General features: G+C 40.6%; 1 protein-coding gene across 2 annotated transcripts in view; it reads right to left on the bottom strand.

The window, feature by feature from the left end:
* The window catches only part of glra1 (glycine receptor, alpha 1), a 135634-nt gene that overhangs the window by 24030 nt on the left and 89617 nt on the right, over window positions 1-21987 (bottom strand). For both annotated transcript variants that reach the window (XM_071546409.1, XM_071546410.1), the window contains one exon: window positions 8031-8245. In XM_071546409.1, coding sequence (XP_071402510.1) covers window positions 8031-8245 — 215 coding nt within the window. The remainder of the gene's footprint in view (window positions 1-8030; window positions 8246-21987) is intronic.

Below are 21987 nucleotides of genomic sequence, written 5' to 3'. Positions count from 1 at the left end.
ACTGAATACAGCTTACATCTCACTTCCTCTACTCTGTTCAGTCTATAGTGGCAGGCTGGGCAGATTAAGGGAACACGAGAGGGACCAAAAAAAGGCAGCGAACAAGATACAATCTTCGCACAAGGCCAGCCGAATGTCAATAGCTTTTACATAGGATGAGTGCGGTGTGAAGCAAGATGGACAGGGGTAAGGACTGTCCAGATAATAAGGGCTAAATGAAGTCTGGTCGGATCATTGTCTGATTGCTATCTGCCCGTCAAGTACCATTATTCAAGTGCGTTCACCCCGGCCTATCATTACAACTCCCCATCTCGACACGCAATTATGCCGTGCGGTTTAAGAGGGATATCCTTGTTCTCTCACGGAGAGGCGAGCCCGCAGTAAGCCGTTTTAAATCCAATTAAAGTGCGATCCCGTATCTCTCTGCACAAACACAGAATACATCTAATCGCGGCTCGGCCTCGTTGCAATGCGAGCTCATTCACGCCGAGTCTGATGCTTAGGAAAACATTTATCTTCAAACGTCCGACTCTGATTTTACCCCCCGGAGCTGCTGGAAGCCACTGATGCCTAAACGGTCAGCTAGTTCACTGGGTTCAGTGGTCATGCAGGCGGGGAGAGAAAGAGAGAGAAAGGAGGGCAGAGAGAGGAAGACCACTTTATTGTCGTTGAAGATTTCATGCTTACATGGTTTCTACGGGTCCTTGAAAAGTCTGATAAAGTCTTAAATTAAACTAGCTCAATTTAGGGCCTTAAAAATATCAGAATATCTTAAATTGAGTTTTTAGAGCTGCTTGAAAAAACAAAGCATCTTTTGTGTGTAGTATTTCTTTTTAAACCTTTCCACACAAAAGGAAACGGCCTTGACTTCCTTTTTTAAACATATTTTTTCCCCTTAACTCCAATGAAAAGCTTTTTATGCAAACAGACTAATAGCTTGGAGAAGCATAAAGCAAGGACGCACTCTGGTAGACTACAGTTTTTAGAGGTTTTAATTTTGATGCAAATGCAAGTTTAATTTTGAAGCAAATATGAAATATTGACAGATTATTTAAATTCAGTGATATCCAATTGAGGTAGAAAGTGAGGCAAAACAAAATGAAGCAAAGGCCATGAATTCTGCAGTTTGACCAAAAGATGGCAGTTTGGTCTGTCGTCAGTGGCGAGTGAAATATGTGAAATGCCCTCTTTGACGGCTTTTTGCTTGCCTGTTGAAAGGCATTCTGGGAAATGTAGGAAATCACTAACTGAAGGAGTGGGTCCACCAAAAAGTAAATTGCAACAGATCTAACAGTGTAAGAGGATCCAAGGCTGGGTTTGTCCTTCAATACAATAAGTCAGATACGTTTTGTTTTCATTCCGTTGGACATCGTGTCCCTAAACATTTAATTTTCTGGTGTCCTTCCCCATTTAAGGCTTTACAACCTTCATTAGCTGTGTTCAATCAGAAATAGACTGGTTTTGACACATTTTTATTTTGTAATGTTGGTGGCTAAATTGGTCTTAAATTTAATTCCAAGTAGCATTGAGAAAGTCTCAAAAAGTCTTAAATGTGTCCTGCAGATGCCCTGGTCAGAGTAGAAAGTAGATAATACAGAGAGAGACAAACACAGTGAACATGGAAAGTCCAAAATGCAGCAGCAAGAGTTTTGACAAGGTCAAAAAAGAGGGAGCACATTACTCCCATTCTTGCCTCCCTACACTGGCTGCCTGTTAGCTACAGAATTGATTTTAAAATCCTGATGTTTGTTTACAAGGTGTTACATGGTCTCGCCCCCTCTTACATTACAGAACTCCTGTCCCCATGTCACACTGTCAGAGTACTGAGATTTTCTGACCAAAGACTTCTGTCTGTCCCGAGATCCAGGACTAAGTGTTATGGGGACAGGGCCTTCTCCATCGCTGCCCCTAAACTCTGGAATTCTCTTCCTCCCACCATCCGATTCTCCCCCACTATTGAGATCTTCAAGAGTCATCTTAAAACACACTTCTACTCACTAGCTTTTAACTGTGCCTAACTTAACTAGCTCAGGTATTCCCCCTGAAGTCTCTGTAGCCACTTTGGGCTCTGTGTGACCATGTGCCTTTACTATTATTATTATCGTTATTATTTATCATCACTCTGATTTTTTCTCCTCTCTTATTGTGTTTGTTTCCTTCTTTTGTTTTTATTTTCCTCTGTGTGTGTTGTAAAGCACTTTGGATCAACTGTGTTGTGTGTAAAGTGCTATATAAATAAAGCTGAGTTGAGTTGGAAACTACTTCCAAGGACAAACACCAGGACCGTCCTGACCAGACCAGGCCAGGCCGAGCCAGGGCGGGCCGAGCCAGGCCGGACCTGTCCTGTCTGAGGATGAGAGTTTCTGACAGATGAACTGACCAGCCCTGCCTGCAGAGCTGCAGCTGAGGTGGCAAAATACTTAATACACGGTTCAAATAACAGGAACACAGTGGGCTGCAGGCAGCCAGCCAGGGCCACTGTTCTGACTGGATGACTGGCCAAATGACTGGCTGACTGACTGGGTGACTGACTGACTGGGTGACTGGCTAAATGACTGGCTTGGTGACTGGTTAAATGACTGGTTGACTGGCTAAATGACTGGCTGACTGATTTAATGACTGGCTAACTGGCTTGGTGATTGGCTAGTTAATTGATTGACATACTGGCTAAATGGTTAGGTCAGTTATTCTCAACCTGTTTCATACCAAAGACCCTAGTTTAGTCCACATTAGGGCCACGGAGAATATTTTTCTTGTCAGATATGATTTTGTCCAGAATTCCATGACTGTCTGTATTGCAGGTAGAGAGAATAACAGAGAAACTATGATCAAAACAGTCATTCTTTAAGTGTCTTAACTTCTTCTAAATGAAATAATGTTGAAGTTTAACAATTCATCAATTTGCTGGGGACCCCCTGGAACCCCCTCAAGGACCCCTGGTGGGCCGCGGACCCCGTGTTGAGAACCACTGGGCTAGGTGATTGGCTGACTGACTGACCGGCTGATTGCTGACTTACTGGCTGACTAACTAGTTGACTGGCTAACTGGCTTGGTGATTGGCTGCCCACTACATCACTGCTGGGGGGGGGGGATTATTCCCATGCCACATATTTAACTCCAATAAAAGCTCAAAATATTTCACTCAATCCATATCGCCTTGATGGGGTGATAATATCCTCCCAGAATCCTTTGCAGTATCTCTTTATGAGGCGGACTCTTATTTGCAGAGCCATATTAACTTTAACAACCTTTTCCAGTCTGGAGGTTTTAATCAAGGGAAGGCTTGTATTCCAAAACGCTACGCATCCATTTTAGAAAAAAGAAAAAAAACACCTGACTGCTCTCATTTAGTCAACCAAGGATTTAATTTGCCTGCTATCCTTCACAAAGGACAATACATTGGATTACTTTTGAGTTATCAGGTGACTCTTCACATGGTGGATGTCTCATTTTGGATTGAAGCTCTACAATTAAAGAACGATGTAATAATGCAACTTGTCATTTTATACAGGGTGAGCAGGTATAACAGACTGATCACTTCATCACGATACATTGTATCAATTTTGTATCAGCTTATTAATTAGCCATAGCATCTAGTAACCTAACCATCACTGTCCTCTTTCCTCCTCTCCTTTCCTAATCTCCTCTGCTTTTGCTACCTCTCCTCTTTCCTCATCCTTTCTTCATGCCACCTCTTCTCTCCTCTCCTCTTTCCACCTCTCCTCTTCCCTCATCTTTTCTCCTCTCCTCTCCTTTCCTTATCTCCTATCCTCCTTCCTCGCCTCTGCTCTTCTCCATTCCCCTGCTCCTCTCTTCTCTTCTTTCCTCTCTCCTGCTGTCCTCTTTCCACCTCTACTCTTTTCTCATCCCTTCTTCATCTCATCTTCGACTTTCCCCTCCTCTCCTTTCCTCTTTCCACCTCTCCTCTTTTCTCATCCTTTCGTCATCACATTTCCTCTCCTCTCCCCTCTTTCCTCCTCTCCTAATCTCCTCTGCTTTTTCTACCTCTCCTCTTTCCTCATCCTTTCTTCATCTCATCTCCTCTCCCCTTTCCTCATTTCTCCTCTCCTCTTCCCTGCTCCTTTCTTCTCTTCTTTCCTCTTTCCTGCTGTCCTCTTTCCACCTCTCCTCTTTTCTCGTCCTCATCTCATCTTTGCCTTTCCCCTGCCCTCCTCTTTCCTCCTCTCCTTTCCTCTTTCCACCTCTCCTCTTTTCTCATCCTTTCTTCATCCCATTTCCTCTCCTCTCCCCTCTTTCCTCCTCTTCTTTCTTAATCTCCTCTCCTCTCTCCTCATCCTTTCTTCATCTCATCTCCTCTCCCCTTTCCTCTTCTCCTTTCCTCATTTCCCCTCTTCTCCTTCCTCATCTTTTCTCCTCTCCTCTTCCCCGCTGCTTTCTTCTCTTCTTTCCTCTTTCCTGCTGTCGTCTTTCCTCATCTCCTCTCCTCTTTCCCTCCTCCTTTCTTCTCTCCTCATCTTGTCTCCTCTGCTCTTCCCTCCCCCCATCTTGCCTTGCCTGACACGGTGCAGCACTCCTCAGTGGCATGTGAAAAGAGCAGCGTGTGGTAGGTGTGTGTGTGTGTGTGTGTGTGTGTGTGTGAAAGAGAGTGTGTATGTCTGTGCGTATGTGTGTGCAATCAATCACACACAGACACTCATAGGTGTGTGTCTATCTGTGTGTGGGAGTGTGTACATACATTTTATGTGTGCGTGTTATGTGTGTGTGTGTGTGTGTGTGTCTGTATGTGTGTGTGTGTGTGTGTGTGAGAGAGAGCAGTATGCCCACCTAAGCTCAGCTGTGCTGTGTGATCATTATTGTGACAGCTGAACTGCAGAGGAATCACGGTTCACTTGTTCAATTTTTAGAGCGCATGAAGCACCTAATGTCAACAAACAGAGAGAGAGAGTGTGTGTGTGTATGTGGTGTGTATGTGTATGTGTGTGTGTGTGCGTGTGTGTGTTGGGGATTACAGCTTCCCTGGACATAATTATACAATCCTACTGGCTCACGCAAACTCCGAGTTTTTTTTTTTTTTTTTTAATCTGAAAATCCCTCACAGGAAAAGATTTCTGTCGTTTTTTTTTTAAGTTATTTTTCCACCTATTTCTCCTTGAACTTCCCCTGTTAAATACCTCTCTCTCTCTCTCTCTCTCTCTCATTCTCCCTCCATCTTTCTCTTTTCTACCTCTTTTATTCGTCTTTTTCTCTCCACTTACACATGAATTCTTCAATGAAAACTCTTCCTACCTTTTTCATTGTCTGCCTCTTTTCCTTTTGCCTTTTCCTCTCTCTGTATTCTCTCTTTTTCTCTATCTTTTCCTCTGTCTTTCTGTATTCTCTCTTTTTCTCTATCTTTTCCTCTGTCCTTTCTCCTACATCAATTCTTCAACAGAAACCTTTGCTCTCTCTTTCTCTATCGACCCCATTTCTCTTTCACTCCCATCTTTCCTTCTCTTTCATTCCCCTTCTCTCTCTGTCATGTTCTTGCCTCTGGTAGTTTGTCTGTCTCTCAGCAGGATTTCTCCAAACCTTCATGAACGGAGACTTGACTCCAAACCTAAGGATGTGTTCGCAGGGTCAACAAATCAGTTTAACTTAAGTTTAACTTTCTCTCTATTGCGCCTATATGTTGTCTCTCTGTCCTCTTTTCTTCTTGTAGATACAAATTATCTCTCTGTCACCACTCTCTCTTTTTCTTACTCTGTCTTCCTGTCTATAGCTATGGTTTCCATCCAAGGATGTTTATCTGAATCACGATGCATTGTATTAGAAAAGCTGAATCAAATGACAAATTTCAATAAAACTTAATCTCAATATCTCTAAAACATTTTTACACTTGCTTGAGGCAGAAGTATTTTTTGTTGATGAAGAAATATGTGATAAATAGCAACTGACCTTGAACATTTTTGAACACTCCGCATGGGAAGATTGGCATATAAAACTAACATTACCTCAACACATAGGACTTCAGATAGACCTAAAAGTTATCAGATTAGCTAGCAACAACAGCTACAATGACTGCTTGAATTTAGCAAGTAAGTTAGCTAGCTTACTAGCTAGTTAGCTACTAGCTACCTGGGCTAGACTGCAATAGCTAGCAGATCCAAATATATTCCCTTAAAATGTTAACCTACATCCCTCCCTTCTTAAGATATATTTGTTTCTAATACGTCTTTCGGTTGGGAATCTGTGAAGTCATACTGTATAAGTATCCCAGAGTAACCCAGAGTGTGATACAAGTTCAAAATGGCCGCCGTGAGGATAAGGTCCGTGGAAACACATTTATCAAATAAATAATGATGTACGTTTGTCTGTCCACCACAACTTCCCTGAAATGATATGTGTTGTTTCTCCCACAAGTAAGTCTCCATTGTGATTATATTGGCCATTAGCTGGCAGGCTACATTTGAATATTACCCAACTGTATTTCTTTGTTTTGATGTTTGAACGGCATGGAAACTGGCCAGTTAGCTGACACTAAACAACAATAACTTGCTCAATGCTAATCAGTTCTTGAAAACTTTTTCAAACATAGTTCTTCATCCTGGAATTTATTCACTTCAACACTGCTGATAGAAACACACCTAGCCTAATTAGAATTTTATTTTTTGCTACATTTCTAAAGTTATTTTAAAGTTTGGACAGTTGGATGGAAACACCAACACAGGCGAACATTGTCCTTATGGTGTGAAAGTCATAGTATATATCTTAGTAAGTAGCATCACACTAATGTAAGTTATATTTAGGCCTTTAGGGGGGAAAAAAAAACATAAATTGATGCTTTACTGAAAAAAATAAATGATTTTCGTGATATTTGTGGTTTGCGATGCCACACGATGATCACCGCCGCATCAACATCACTGGAAGGAAACATAGCTCATGTCTCGTTTCCGTCTCTCTACATCCTCTCCTTTCTTCTTGTCTTGACATAATTTCTCTCTCTTTCTTTCCGTATTCCCTCTGTACACTAAGCTGAGGACATGGCTTGTTCTCTCTGTGGCTGAGACACTCTGCGGAATGACAGTTAAGTAATGAAAAAGTCTCCGGCTTCGCAGGAAACCGCAAATTAAATCTCTTTTACAAACATCACGTCCTTATCTCGCACTGGCTTCATTACATTGTGTTACTTCTTCTGCGGACACATTTCGAGGGCGATTTGACACCGGCAGACGATTCCTAACGTCATGTTCGCTTGGTGGAGTGATGCGGATAGTTTTTGGGGTAACAGCAGATGTCAAAACACCGCAGCTCCCGGCACATAAGTCTAATCGTTTGTAACAGAGGAAAGGAAGACAAGGCAATTTGGTGGCTGCTTTTATCCAAAGCCCCTTAGATTTTTTAGCATGGGTGTTTCCATGTTGGTTTTATTCAATTGTACTTTGCTCTTTATGACTTTTTGCTTTTTCTGACACTGTATTGTTACTGTTACTCCAGTGGGAATTGAACCTCTAACCCCGGCAGTATTAGCGCTTTGCTCTAACCATTCAACTATTGCAACACCACAACTCATTCTCACTCTCCCTACCTCAATCTGCTTGTAGAAATACTGTCAAATAATAGAAATACTATCAAAAATGAGCATTTTTAATTAGGTAACTGATTATTGGACGTGTGACTGTTATTTTTTTACCCTTTATTTATCCAGGGAAGGGTTTTGTTTATTTATTAGCATGCATTTTCTTTTTCAGCAGTGCCAACACATCTGGGAGCCTTCCCAGTAAAAAACACAATCTTCCATTTCTGGCGATGCCATTTGGCATTAAAGTGCATTGCTCAAGAGCACCACAAAAGTAACTGTCAAGGCAGGCACAGATAAATAATTAAGAGAAATAAGATGTGAGGATATAGATAGAATGGATATTTTTAAACTTCAGACAAGAGCATATCATAGGGGAGAAAGATATGGGAGAAAATAATAAAATATGACTTTCTGTAACTTTTTTTTCGATCTTTTCATCCAGCATCATCTAATGTGTAGGTACGCTCATTACAAAAGCCGGTGCTGAAAGGTGCACTTGTTTTTGTCTCACCTTGGGCAGGGAGGCTCGGGAACCGGAGCTCTGCGTGGTCATGGTCAGCACGGTGGTGATGCCCAGACCGACCCGGGCCGGCGCCGCGTCCATGTTGATCCAGAAGGAAACCCAGGACAGGATGACGATGAGCAGGGACGGGATGTACATCTGGATCAGGTAGTAGCCCATCTGACGCTCCAGGTGGAAGCGAGCCTCGATGCAGGTGAATTTACCTGGAGGGCGAGGCAGAAAAGAGGGAGGAAAAAGGAGGAGAGGGAGGGAGAAAGTTATTATAAGCTAAAGTAGTGAAAGTAGCTTAAATGCATGTGAGTTTACACGGAAGAAGAGGGCAGATTGGGAAGTAGGAAAGAAGTAAGGAAGAGATAGTGAGAGAGAAAGGATTCTAATCAGATATTAACCAATCTGACGCTCCATACAGGTGAATTTACCAGCAGGAAGAGGTCGGTGGAAGTAGGAAAGAAGGAGTAAGGGAGAGGGAAAAAACTGAGAATTGTCAGGTAGAAAAAGGCCTTGATTTATGTTAATTTACCTGGAGGAAGAAGGAGATCAGAAAGTAGGAAACAGGGTGTAAGGGAAACGAGAGGAAAAGGAAGACAGATTATTTTAATCAGATTTTGATTATCTGAAGCTTAAACCAGCGACAGCAGTTTGTTTGGAATAAACAGAAGAAGAAGAACTGCGTAGTTAGCATGAGCAGCGACAGAGAAAAGAGAAACTCAAACTGCATCAACAGAAAATCAAAGCTCCGCCCAAACTTTTTGATTGGTTGTGGATCTTCTAAAATCTTCTTCTTGTTAGCTAACATTTAATTGATAGGAAACAGTCAATGCAAATTTAACATCCCGCTTTTGGTCAAAATAAGTCAATTTCATCCCAATGACATTGATTTTTACAAACATTATATGTTTAAGTAAGCATACCAGCTGCAGCTTCAAAATAAGGTTAAAAAGAAATGCTGTCATTTCCCTCGGGATCTCAGCCAGTCCATTTTAGAGAGATCAATGACTTCAGTCTAATGAAATTAACCTTAAGAAAGCGAGTAATAATGCCAGAGGTGGCGCTATACTCTTGAGTCTGGGTATTGGGCCTTAAAAATGTATGTCAATCAAGTTCTGTCATGATCATTTACATAGAGATTTAATTGCAAAATGCTATATGTATCCATTTTAGAAAAGAAAACAAATTGTTACCTAATATTTTTTGCTAAATATTTAATAAACACAGATAGTATCCTCTAAAGATTACTATTTTGTAAGAAAATTGCTTTGTGTCAGTAGTCATTTTGTCAGAGCAGGTGTCCTATCTTTCAGATGGTGAACATCTTATTTTGGAACGAATGAATCTACGGCACATCAAACGTAAGAGGTTGTTTCCCGGGAAAATATTAAAAAATAATGTTCAGCGACATTTGGAGGATTATTAATGTAAAAGTCGATGTTTTAACTTTACTTAAAAGCAAAGTGTTCTTTCATCAGTCTCCCCGAAGCGTCACAGTTCCATTAGCAGCGAAGAGTCTTTCTGAATTCCCTATTATTATCTTTATATGAAAGGGCACATTATCCAAACACTGACGCAGTCGTGTCCCCTGGACACACAGGTGGAAATGATGAGAGAGAGGGGAGAATGAAAAGACGGAGCTGGAGGGAAAGAGAACGCAAGAGAGAGGGAGAAAGAAAGCAAGAACGAGGGATAGGAATAAAGAAAAGAGGGGGGTTGTTAAGCTGACAGAGGAAGGGAGGATGAGGACGAGAGGGAGGAATGTGGGGACGAGGGAGGGGTGAAGAATGACAGCTTTGAGACGAAATGTCACTCATGCTTTGGTACTCATGCTAAGCTTCAGTGTAAATCATGAGGGGAAAACCAGAGAGACACAAATACTCCGGTTAGACGGATATCAAGTGAAGCAAAACGTGTTGAGTATTTGAAACAAACACGAGAACTGGTTTGGATTTATATTGGTTATATTGGTCAAATTGTTACAAATTGTTTAAAAAGTGGTTTTGAATACCACGCTGGTAAAAGCTCAAAAAAGAGCTGGTTCATTATAACATCTATAAAGAGAGACTTCGCAACTATAACTTAGAACTAAAAAGGGCAAGGCAGTCCTTTTTCTCCGCGATTATTAATAAAAATAACAACAATGCACGCACCTTATTTACTGTCGTTGAGAAACTGACAAACCCCTCAGCATCAGTCCCACCTGAACTGCTATCCACCAAGCCATACACTGACTTTGCATCAACAGTCTGTAACTCCATCTCGGGCAAAGTGGCTATGTTGCCTGTGCCTCAGCATAAAACCACTTTAGTTAATTTGCCACATTTTCACCCCCTAGATTATGCAACCCTGACAGAAATTGTCCAACACTTTAGGCCTACTACCTGCTGCCTTGACACTCTGCCTACAAGCTTTTTTAAAAATGTTTTTAACTGCATAGCATCAGATGTACTACAAATAGTCAATAGTTCTCTTCAGTCAGGCCTTTTTCCAAAGGCCCTGAAGACCGCAGTTATTAAACCGCTTTTGAAAAAAGTCTAACCTGGATGTCTCCTTGATAAATAACTACAGGCCCATATCAAACTTACCTTTTTTTTAGGAAAGATCATTGAGAAGGTTGTTTTTCAGCAACTCAATCCTTTCTTGGTGCAAAACAATTTCTTCAATGTTTTTCAGTCTAGTTTTCGACCACAGCACCGAGGCTGCACTTGTGAAAGTCTTAAACGACATTCATCTGAGCAGTGACGCGTCAAAAATTTCGGTTTTGGTATTACTGGATCTCAGTGCGGCATTCGACACGGTTGACCATAAGATATTGCTCGACAGATTGGAAAAGTGGGTGGGACTCTCTGGCACTGTGCTGAATTGGTTCAAATCATATTTACAAGATAGGGACTACTTTGTATCGATTGGCAATTATGAATCTGAGTGAACAAAAATCCCATGCGGAGTTCCTCAAGGGTCCATTCTCGGGCCTCTTCTATTCAATATCTACATGCTCCCCCTTGCTCAGATCATGGAACATTATAACATCTCCTACCATACTTATGCAGATGACACACAATTCTACATAACAGTGTCACCACATGACTACAGTCCCTTACATTTGCTGAATAACTGCATTGAACAAATCAATGAGTGGATGTGCCAGAATTTTCTACAGCTGAACTCAGAAAAAAATGAAATAATTGTTTTTGGCCCCAAAAAAGAAAGATTAAAAGTCAGTTCTCACCTTGACTCCATGACACTAAAACCTACAAATCAAGCTAGAAATCTTGGTGTATTTATGGACTCTGACCTAAATTTCAACAGCCACATAAAGACAATCACAAAATCAGCCTACTACCACCTTAAAAACATAGCAAGAATTAAAGGATTTTTATCTAAACAAGATACAGAAAAACTAGTTCATGCATTTATTTTCAGCAGGCTAGACTATTGTAACGGTGTCTTCACAGGTCTTAGCAAAAAATCAATCAGACAGTAGCAGCTTATACAGAATGCTGCTGCCAGAGTCGTCACTAACACCAAGAAAATGGAGCACATTACACCAGTCCTCAAATCACTGCACTGGCTTCCTGTGTGTCAAAGGATAGACTTTAAAATCCTATTACTAATCTATAAAGCACTAAATGGTCTCAAGCCCAAATACATTTTTGATTTGCTCGTACGTCATGAAGCACTCAGATCCCTCAGGTCATCTGGGACAGGTTTACTCAGTGTTCCCAGGATCAGAACCAAGCAAGGTGAAGCAGCTTTTAGTTTCTATGCTCCCCACCTGTGGAACAAGCTTCCTGAATACCTGAGGTCTGCTAAAACTGTCAGCTCATTTAAATCAGGTCTTAAAACATTATTGTTTACTGCGGCTTTCCAATAAATTAAATATGTAACGTCTTTTTAATCTTTAACTATTTATTTCCTTCCTGTTTTTGTTTTTGGCTTTTAAATGCAATTTTAATGTCTTTTTGTCTTCTTGTTTTTAATGTCCTTTAAATGCAATCTTAATGTCATCTTAATGTCCTATTTTCAATGTATTTTCTATGCCCTTGTAAAGCACTTTGAATTGCTTTGTGTCTGAATGGTGCTATAGAAATAAAATTGCCTTGCCTTGCCTTGCCTTGAAAGACGCGCCGCCATGTTGGAAGAGTGATGACGAAATGAAAGATTGTAAATTAAGTTAAAAAAAAAAGAATATTTCTATGTGGTGGCAGGAGGTTCATGGGATTATGGTAATTCTGACGAATACTAGGCACAGCAATGCACAGAAATGAGGTGTTTTCTTCACATAGACTCTGTGGTTGCGGTCAAATGCAGCTGAGGATTTACATGTTATCTTAAAGAGCTCTCTCCTCCTCGTCTTTCAATTCAGCCTTAAAGGAAGAGGCAACAATGCAAAACCACATACATCTAATGTAGGCTAGAAGCTCCATAGCCGAACATTGTTAGCTCTTTCGATTGGAAATACCAAATCTGCTCGAGCATTTTTGTTCTCCTAAATCTGGTTTAAGGATTTGCTAAGATTTTGCAGATTTTGCGTCACAAATCCTATTGTGGTAATTTTTGAAAACTACATCCGTTAGGGAACTGTTTGGTTCCTTTTTCTCTTTTTATTTACCGGTCTCCTCGCCAGTTATTGCTAGGCTAGTCCTGCTAAGTTAGCTAGCTTACTGAGCTAGCAAACAATGTTTTTCTCTCCTCTTCTGCTCCTCTACTGCTACTACTTCGGTTGGCCACCCCCCTTTTTGAATTAACATAACACCATTAGTCTAGAGGTGAGTCTAGTGCTCAGTATAGTGCAAGGCATGTTGGGAAACTGAGTATTTAAACATTTTAATAAGGTGGCTCCTCTGTTTCTCTGTTTCTTCCTATGCTGTTCTTTGAAGAACTGGGGCACACTGCAGGCTGTTATGGAATATATAGATATGAGCCTGTTTTTGTCCGTTCACCCTCCCAATGTCACCTTCCTTTAACTTTGTGCCTAAACTTCAATCTATTGGGGGTTTTTTTTACGCCACAGAAAAACAGCCTGTATACTGTACACACACTGTGGCTGCAGTTGACAGTATGGTGATCTGTGACAGTCTGATGTTATACGATGCCAACAGCACCATTTGTCCTTGTGCGTCTATGAAGGGAAAGTAACCCTGCATGTTTACGCTTGCAGCATGTTGGAGTAAAAGAGGAGTAGAGGGATTATGAGATGGAGTCAGGAATATTACCTCCATCTCCTCATCCCTCTGCTACAATATGCTGCCAGCATAAACATCCAGACACACAAGAACAATTGATGCTTTCAGCAGAGCAGAACAGTGGAGACAGAGATCACCAACAGTTCAATTGCTATTACAGAATATATGCATGGGTTACCAAAAACTGTAAAATACAATAAAGTAGTAAATGAAGTGGTGAGTTTTACTTCTCTCCATCTTTGTTGCTCAGCCTCACTGTGGTGTTTCTGCACTGCACTTCCCACAGATCACCTGCCAATCAAACAGGGTGGGCGGGGCTTGGATTTTCTGTTGATGCAGTTTGAGTTAATGTAGATTTATATATTCATATGTTGGTTGTGTATATATTTTATCCCAAATTTATATTGATGTGCTGAGCAACATGGAGGGCCAGAATATGAAGGATGCAAAGTAAAAAAAAAAATATATATATATATTTTTAAAATATAAATTCAACAATAATAGTACTCAAGGAATAAGGAATAAGGAAAGAAAAACCTAAATAAATTATAAATATATGAAAAAAACAATAGGACAATAAGGATTTTCTTTTTCAATTCTTTCAAGGTTCCATTCTTCTCATCGTTGACCATTTGTAGAGATTTTATAAGATAGGCTATTCATATTCTATCAGAAAAATATCATGTTCTTGCAATTGCTGCAAATGTTTTAAGTGCAAAACAAAATAGCAGCAAGGATAATCAAATTAACAGACGTTTCAATTGACTTATTTGCATTGCAACAACAGTAACAAATGTCCCTCCTCCTCTTCCTCCTCTTCCTCCTCTCTCTGTAATGTAATGAGCGCTCTGCGTCGCATAATAAACCACAGCAGCAACCAGAGAGCAAGATGGCCGAAGATCCATTTAATCAAGGAAGATCAATGAACGGCAGCCTCATCAATTAGAGTTAACCCTAAAAGTCTGGGAGGGGAGGGGGGAGGAGAGGAGAGAGGAGAGGAGAGGAGAGGAGAGGAGAGGAGAGGAAAATGATAGAAGAAAGGAGGAAAAGGAGAAGGAGGTGGAGAGGAGAGAAAGGAGCAGAGAAAAAGAGAAGGAAGAAGTAGAAGGGGCAGGAGGGGAGAAAATAGAGAAAATGAGAGGAGGAAGATAGAGAAGAGGAAAGGGGAGGGAAGAGAGGAGAGGAGGAGAAGATAGGAAATGAGAAAAGAGGGGAGAAGAAGATGAGAGAATGATAAAGGAGAGGAGATGAAAGGTGAAATGGATAGAAGAGACGGGAGAAGGATAAAGGGTAAAGGAAAGGAGGTGAGAGGAAAAGGGGGACGGAGGAGAAGAGGATGGAGGAGAGAAGGACAGGATAGAAAGGATGAGAGGGAGGAAGGAGGAGAGGAGAGGAAGGGGAGGAAGAGGAAAATAAGAAGGGAAGAGGAGAAGAATAGGAGAACAGGAAAGTATAGAGGTGATGAGAAGATGAAGGATAGAGGAGAGAAGAGGAGAGGAAAGGTGAGGAGGGAGGGAAGAGGAGAGGAGAGACTTGATTTATAGCTGTGATTCACTTCAGAGCGTTTAAGTGCTGTCCATATTTTCCATCTGATAAGAAGATTGAAATTATTCAGCCGGGCCTGAGTGTGTGTGTGTGTGTGTGTGTGTGTGCATATGTGTGTGTGTCTATTTCTGGAAATACACTGAAATGCTTCCAGGCATGTGTGTGTGTGTGTGTGTCTGACTCTGCATGTGTGTGTGTATATGTGTATTTCCTTGAATGTATGGAGTATTTTCATACATGTGTGTGTCTGACTGTGTGTGTGTGTGTGTGTGTGTGTGTGTGTGTGTGTGTGTGTGTGTGTGTGTGGGTGTGTGTGTGTGTGTGTGTGGGTGTGGACGGAAAACAAATGCTATTGATAAAAATGCCCTGCAATGCACCAGGCCACGTAATTAGTATTTCAACCAGTGTCTTTTTGTATGTGTGTGTGTGGGGGGGGGGGGAGGGAGGGGGTGATGGAGGGATGTAAAAAAGAAAAAAGACGAGTCAATGGAGGGGTGGAGAGGGAGAGAGGGAGAGAGACGGGGGATGCTCTCTCTCTCTCTCTCTCTCTCTCTCTCTCTCTTCAAGTCACAATAGACTGCAGCTAATAAATCTGAGGAAAAACGACACCTTAATTCCCTCTTAATGCTTGATTGGGAAGCAGCGAGGCGAGTGCGTGCTCACACACACACACACACACACACACACACACACACACACACACACACACACCACACACACACACACACACACACACACACAGAGGAGCGGCATGGCTGGAGAATGAGAATAATAGGCCGGAGATGAGAGAGAAGTGAGCAGAATGAGTTATAGAAAAGGGAGAGAGAGATATAAAGAGAGAGAGAGAGAGAGAAGTAAATTGTCCTCCTCAGAAAAGCGTGTCTGCTATTCTGAGGAGAAGAAAGGAAAGGAGCGGAGAGTCTTGCTCTCCTAACTGTTGGTTAGTTACAGTCAAACGGCTCAGATTGCTCTTTGTGGCAACTAGTAAATTAATGCGTTAGTTTTTCAATTCTTGTAATGTGTTACCAGTTACTTTTTAAAATTAGAATATCATTACTTTTATTTTTCTTTCATATTGTTTCATTTTTGTTTGTGCACGTTTTTTAAAAAAATAGGAAAAAAGTGAAAATCTCATGCAATTGAAAAAACAAACTCTGCTTGATATAAGTTAAATTGTCTATTTAAATTTTTAGAGATTAAAAAACAGAACAATAGTCTTACATTGCATATTAAAACAACATGAACAACAAGCCATGTTGCTACAGCGTGGTTCTGAAGTGGGTAACACAAAAGTACTCTAACAAATTACTTATAATAAAGAGTAACTTTGTAATGTAAGTAGTTACTTTTTAAGATACGTAACAAAGTAAAGTAACTAATTACTTCTAAAAGTAATTTTGCTCATAATGTCGGTGATCTAGGAATTGAAGCTTATTCTCTGGTTCCATCCAACTGTCAAGCAAATTGTAAACTAACTTAAAAAATGTTGAAAAATAAAATGAGATGTGAATTAGATGGAATAATTTCCATCAGCTGGGTTGAAGTGAATAAATTGGCTTCCTGAATGTCGAAACACATCCACAAGACAAATGGAGAAAAACATGTTGGAGGATTGATTATTGGGCAAGTTATTACTGTGTCAGCTGCTGCTGGTCATATTTCATGCTTTCATCTGAAGAGGAAAACAAACAAAGGCATTTGATTATATTGTAATGCTCCAACTAATATTCATACAAGCGACTGTTGTTCAATGAGACTGAATCAGGCCGATGTCATTATTAGCTGCTGTCGTCAGTGGCTGTCGCTGCTCATGCTAACTACCCACTTCTTCTTCTTCTGTTTATTCCAAATAAAGTGGAAATGTAAAACGCATCACTTGGATTTTTCCCAGGAAAGAGCGACCAGACACCGGCTGTTTAGAACAGACAGTGGAGAAGCTTTATGAACTGGATATAGGCTGGATCACTGACTACGTTTACATGGACCGCAATAATCCGACTATTGACCTTATTCTAAATAAGACAATATTTCGATTAAGGTGTTTACATGAGCTGCTTATAGAATATTCCATCCATATTCCTGTTTACATGCTACAGAGCAGAGTCTGATTAATGACTGAAGACGCACGCCCACAAGGGAATTTAACCTGAAACCCTTTCTGTCTTGTTGCTGCCGTGGTCGGGACAAAATGTCGGGACTTCTTTTTACCGGTGGCAGTCATCTTTTCTTCTGTAAACAAGTTGCGCAACACTCTCTGGAAGCTAGAGCATGTGTCGTCAAGCAGGTGGATTACTGTACGTGTCGCAAAATGCTGCAAAAACTCTGACAGGACGTCACAGTGCGATTAAGGTGTTTACATCTCTACAACGCACTTCAATAATGAGACTAAGATCTGAATACTCCACATGTCTTAATCCGACTATTGCTTACTCCGACTATGACCTTATTCCGGTTAAGGTAATCAGAAAATGCTGTTTACATGGCAGTGTCTTATTCAGAGTATTGTCTTAATCGGGTTAATATCGGAATATTGCAGTCCATGTAAACGTGCTCACTGTTGAGTTAGAGGAAATAGAGAGCAGCAAAACAGACATTTATTTATATGGAAGTGTCACAGATTATTACTTTAAATTGTTGCTGTGGAGGCACAGGTGTGTCAGGATTATTCTGTTCTATTTTTAGGTGATGTGTTGTCATGTTTCAAACAGGGAAACTCAGTAAACATCATTGCAACGTGATGCGAGATCGACTAAGAGTGGGACTTGTGTTACATCAGTTGGAGATGGAGAAGCAAAACAGACTTTTTTTTATATATATGGAAAAGTCACAGATTATTACTTTGATGTCTGTGTGTGCATCAGTCTGTGTGTGAGTGCAAGTGCATATGCTTATGTGTGGATTTGTCAGTGTGTGTGGATTTGTGTGTGTGTGTGTGAGCATGTGCATCTATTCTACGTGCCTGTGCGTGTGTGTATCTGTGTTTGTGGTGTGTGTGTGTGTGTGTGTGTGTGTGTCTGTACTGAGCCGTGTCAAGGCTTTTCGTCTGGAGGTGGATCATTCATCTCCACAGCGGCGACAGCAGAAGTCAACCTCTGTATGAGTGATGGCTCTGAATCTGAACTAATCAGCCTACTGCTGCGCGCGCACACACACACACACACATACACACACACACACACACACACACACACACACACACACTTCAACTTAGAGCGATGGTTTGTTTTAGCGACGGGTTTCCATGCAACGTTTCATTTTGTAGAAGCAGGTTTCCATGCGAGTTTGATTTTTGTGTTTTTTGGAAATGCGTCTCAACATGTTCTGCTGTTGTTTTCCTCCATACAGGGAAATGGGAGGTTAAATGTTAAGATTTAATGCTAATGAAGAGAGCAAACTCACACTGTCTCTTTACTTGTTTACTACCAGCTGCATTTGCCTATAAAAGAACAACTATTTCACCTAGAAAGAGGTGCTTAATAATTCAAAATTATGGATTGCAGCAAAAGTGCGGCTTTCATTTTATTATCTTCAAGATTTAATGTTAAGAAAAAAAAAAAAAGATTATGAGAGAGAAGTGAGCAGAAAGAGTTATAGAAAAGGGAGAGAGATATAAAGAGAGAGAGAGACATAAAGAAAGAGAGAGAGACAGAGAGAGAGAGAGTGAGAGAGAGAGAGAGAGAGAAGTAAATTGTCCTTGAAGAATGTGTGTCTAATTGTGTATAATCTGTATAAACTGAAAATAAAATGATTGAAAGAAAGAAAAAACCCAGGTCAGCCTGATAGTGGCAAGACCTACAGACTAAATAAAAATGGAAATATCTGCTATGCATCTACTTGTCATTTTCTACTCCGGGTTTGCATTTAAAGTCACAGTGAAACAGTATTTTGAGAGCGTCATGCTTCCATAATAAACATAACGGAGGAGGAGGGATCATTCAAAAGTGACTGATGGTGTAAACCAATGGGATGGCAGTATCTTTTAGGGAGAGAAAGACACTTTTATATGATGATGGAAGGATATTCAAAAATCTATAATGGTGTTACTGGTATTGGAATTTTTTTGAAATGCCCACTGGTACACCATCTACTGAAAATACACTGTTTTCCAGGAAGTAAAGGTAATGTGATTTTTATATAAAATACAAGAAAATAAAAACTGTAAATTGCTTTTTTTTTGCCGTTTATTGTTCAGTAGGTTATGAAAATTAGCTAACGAGCGAAAAAGCCATTTTTCATTTCATTGTGAGTTTAAGTCCTTGTAGTTTAAATCCGCAATACATTTTATTTTCCAATTCCTCTGTGTTTATCCTTTCATTTTTGGCTGAAAAATGACCTAAAATAAAATTCAACAAAACATGTAATTCTGTTTCTGTGCTCTCTGTTGCTTAGTCCTCCCAAATATCCGTTAAGCATCTCTGTCCATTTATCTAGCGCTTTTTCCTTCTATTTTCCAGCATCCGAACAGAGATTTTTTCTGTTTTCTGTGGAGTGTGTGTGTTTGTGTGTGAGTGTGTGTGTGTGTGTGTGAGTGTGTGTGTGTGTGTGTGTGAGAGCGGTGGACTGGCGGGGTTTGACCGGACAGATGGTTTTCAGCCACACTTGGAAGACCTGGAGGGAGAAACAGAGCGTGGCGTCCGCCCCCGTCCTCCCCCGTCCTCTCTGCCGCTCTCTCTCCTTCCTCTCTCTCTCTCTCTTTTCCTGATTTTTCTACTCTTCTTCTTCTACTCCCAGTCCTCCCCGGCGTGCAGTGCTTTCCTCTCCTCTCCTTTCCAACCCTCTTCTTTTCTCCTCTTCAGTTCTCTCCTCTATTATTCTCTGCCGTTCTCTTCCTCAATCCTCCTCTGTTCTCGTCTTCTTTTCTTCTCTTCTCTCCTGTTTCTGTTATTCGCATCTCCTCTCTTTTCCAATCCTTTCTTCTTCTCCTCTCCTCTGCCCTTCCCTTGTCTTCAATCCTTTCCTGAACCCTCTTCCTTTCCTCTCCTCTCTTATTTTCTCTTCTTCTCCCCTTCTGTTTGTTCTTTTTTTCCACTCTTCTCCTTTATCCTCCTCTTTTATCCTCTCCTATATGCTGCTATTCCCTTCTCCCCTCGTCTCCTCTCTCTCTCATCTCCTCTATCCTTCCCTGTACTCTCTATTCATCTCCTCGTTTCTCATCTCTCCTCCTCTTCTCTCCTCTCTCCATCTCCATGTATTTGCTATTCTCTTTCTCTCCTTTCCAATCCTCCCTTCTCTTATCCTTCCCTGTACTCCCCGCTCTTTTCATCTCCTCTCTTCTTCTGTTTCCTCCCTTTTTGCCAATCCTGGCCTCTTATTCTCTCATTTCCAGCCCTCTCCTCTCCATTTCATTTCTCTCTCAAATCAAAATTTTCAATTCAGTTCAATTTAAGTAAGCTATTGGCATGAACGGTAGAGAACCAGATTTGCCAAAGTATTTCTGTGCATCGTAAACCAATGAGTCCATTACATTTATCTTAGAAGAAGATCATAGAGACAGAAAAGTAAAAACAAGTATAGAAGTTGAAGTCGTATAAGTTGAAGAAACTTAAAAAACTACATTATGTTGGTATTATCAATGGAGATTATGTTTTAATAAGGAATAAATAAAAGTCAAAAGTTATTTCAACACACAGTCTTTTCCTCTTCACCGAGCGCTGCTGGGAGTTTCATGACAATGGAGAGAAAAGAAAGATTTATAGGGAATATAAATTTCAAATTCAGGCTATAGTGTTTCTCTCTTAATTCCACATATTTTGGACGGTGAAATAAAAAATGTAATGTCTCTGTCTCTGCCTCTGTCTCATGCGGTTCCCAGTGTTGACTCCAGCTCAGCTCTCCAGGCAGGCAGCAGTTTTGAAGTCTCCCTCTCTCAATTTCCAGCGTGTGATTGCCGAGTCTTTAGATAATATTCTCCCGTCGTTGGGATTTTGGATATTTAGATCTGTCTGTCTTCTCTTTGGCTCGACTCGCTCTTTAGTTGGGTTATTATCCCTTCTCCTCTCTTCCTCTCTCAACCCTCTCTCTTTTACAATGCAAAGTGTGATACAGACGGAAAATACATGGGGAGAGATTAAAAAAAAGAGGGAGAGAGAATATAGGGGGGTTGGAAAGAGAAGAAGAGATGGAGAAAGAGACAGAACGAGGTAGAGAGAGAGAGATTGTGTGTTTATGTGAAAGAATAAGATAAGGATAAGATGAGAAAGTGTGAGGGGGTGACAGAGAGTGAGGTAGAAAGGAGAGTAAGTTTGATTTAAAATATATTTTTAAAAAATCTGTGAGATTCTTGTTTTTCTTGATTTTGGCTCCTTTGACAGCTTTGGCGATAAGCGGCCATTGCTTTAGTGTTTGCTGTAATAATAAAGAAGACTGCAGCTTCTTATATCTCTCCTACCGTCTTCTATTTATTCCAAACAAACTGATGCTTGTTGCAGAGCTTTTATGAGCTGGTTGAATTGCACAGTATCAATCAGCAAAAGAGAGAGAAAAACTGGCATTTATTTATATGAAAAGGTTTCAGATTTTGCCTTTAAAGAGAGAGTGATAGACAGAGAGAGAGAGAGAGAGTGAGAGAGAGGGGGGAAGTGAGTCAGTTTGTCTGTGAGAGAGAGAGCAACAAAGAAGACAAAGAATAAGATAGCAGGAAGAGAACAGCCTGTTTTTGTGAAATTTTGTGAAATGAGAGTTTTAAAATACAAATAAGGCACTCTGTGAATGAAAGTGAGAGACATCCGTTTCTCCAGCAGGATGGGATCAGGTGGAGGAGACAGGACTAGAAGTTTAGACTAGTTTGACGGTGGAAAGTAAGGGTGTGGAGGATGAAGGGGGAACTCATGACAACAAGTTTTTGGTTCTTTTACCATGACCAAAACCTTAATCAAAGTTATTCTACTTGCCTAACCTTTACTAAATTTCCCCATGACGAACACGTGAAAATCAAGTCCAATTCCCGCTATTATCATATCAACGTAATCTTCACATTGTTTGTGTCCACTAGGGCTGAATGATTTTGAAGAAATATCTTATTTTGACTGATATTGCAATTGCGATATGATTCGCGATATTAGAGGGAATGATAATTTTTACATCATTATTCTCATTTTCATTGAAAAATGTATTAAAATGATTATGGTGCGATTTTTGCGGGGATCTGTACCAAACAAAGATGTTTTCTTAAGTCTGTAGAATGTGATGTGTAGGCCAGGACATCTCTGCAACACCACAATATT

Source organism: Centroberyx affinis, unplaced genomic scaffold (genome assembly GCF_046629955.1).
Source record: "Centroberyx affinis isolate AG114_WGS23_722 - 3 ecotype Tasmania unplaced genomic scaffold, CSIRO-AGI_Caff_v1 ptg005255l_1, whole genome shotgun sequence".
Classification (NCBI taxonomy): Eukaryota; Metazoa; Chordata; class Actinopteri; order Beryciformes; family Berycidae; genus Centroberyx; species Centroberyx affinis.
Note: the sequence above shows the minus strand (reverse complement) of the source record. Positions and strands in the feature narration are given on the sequence as shown.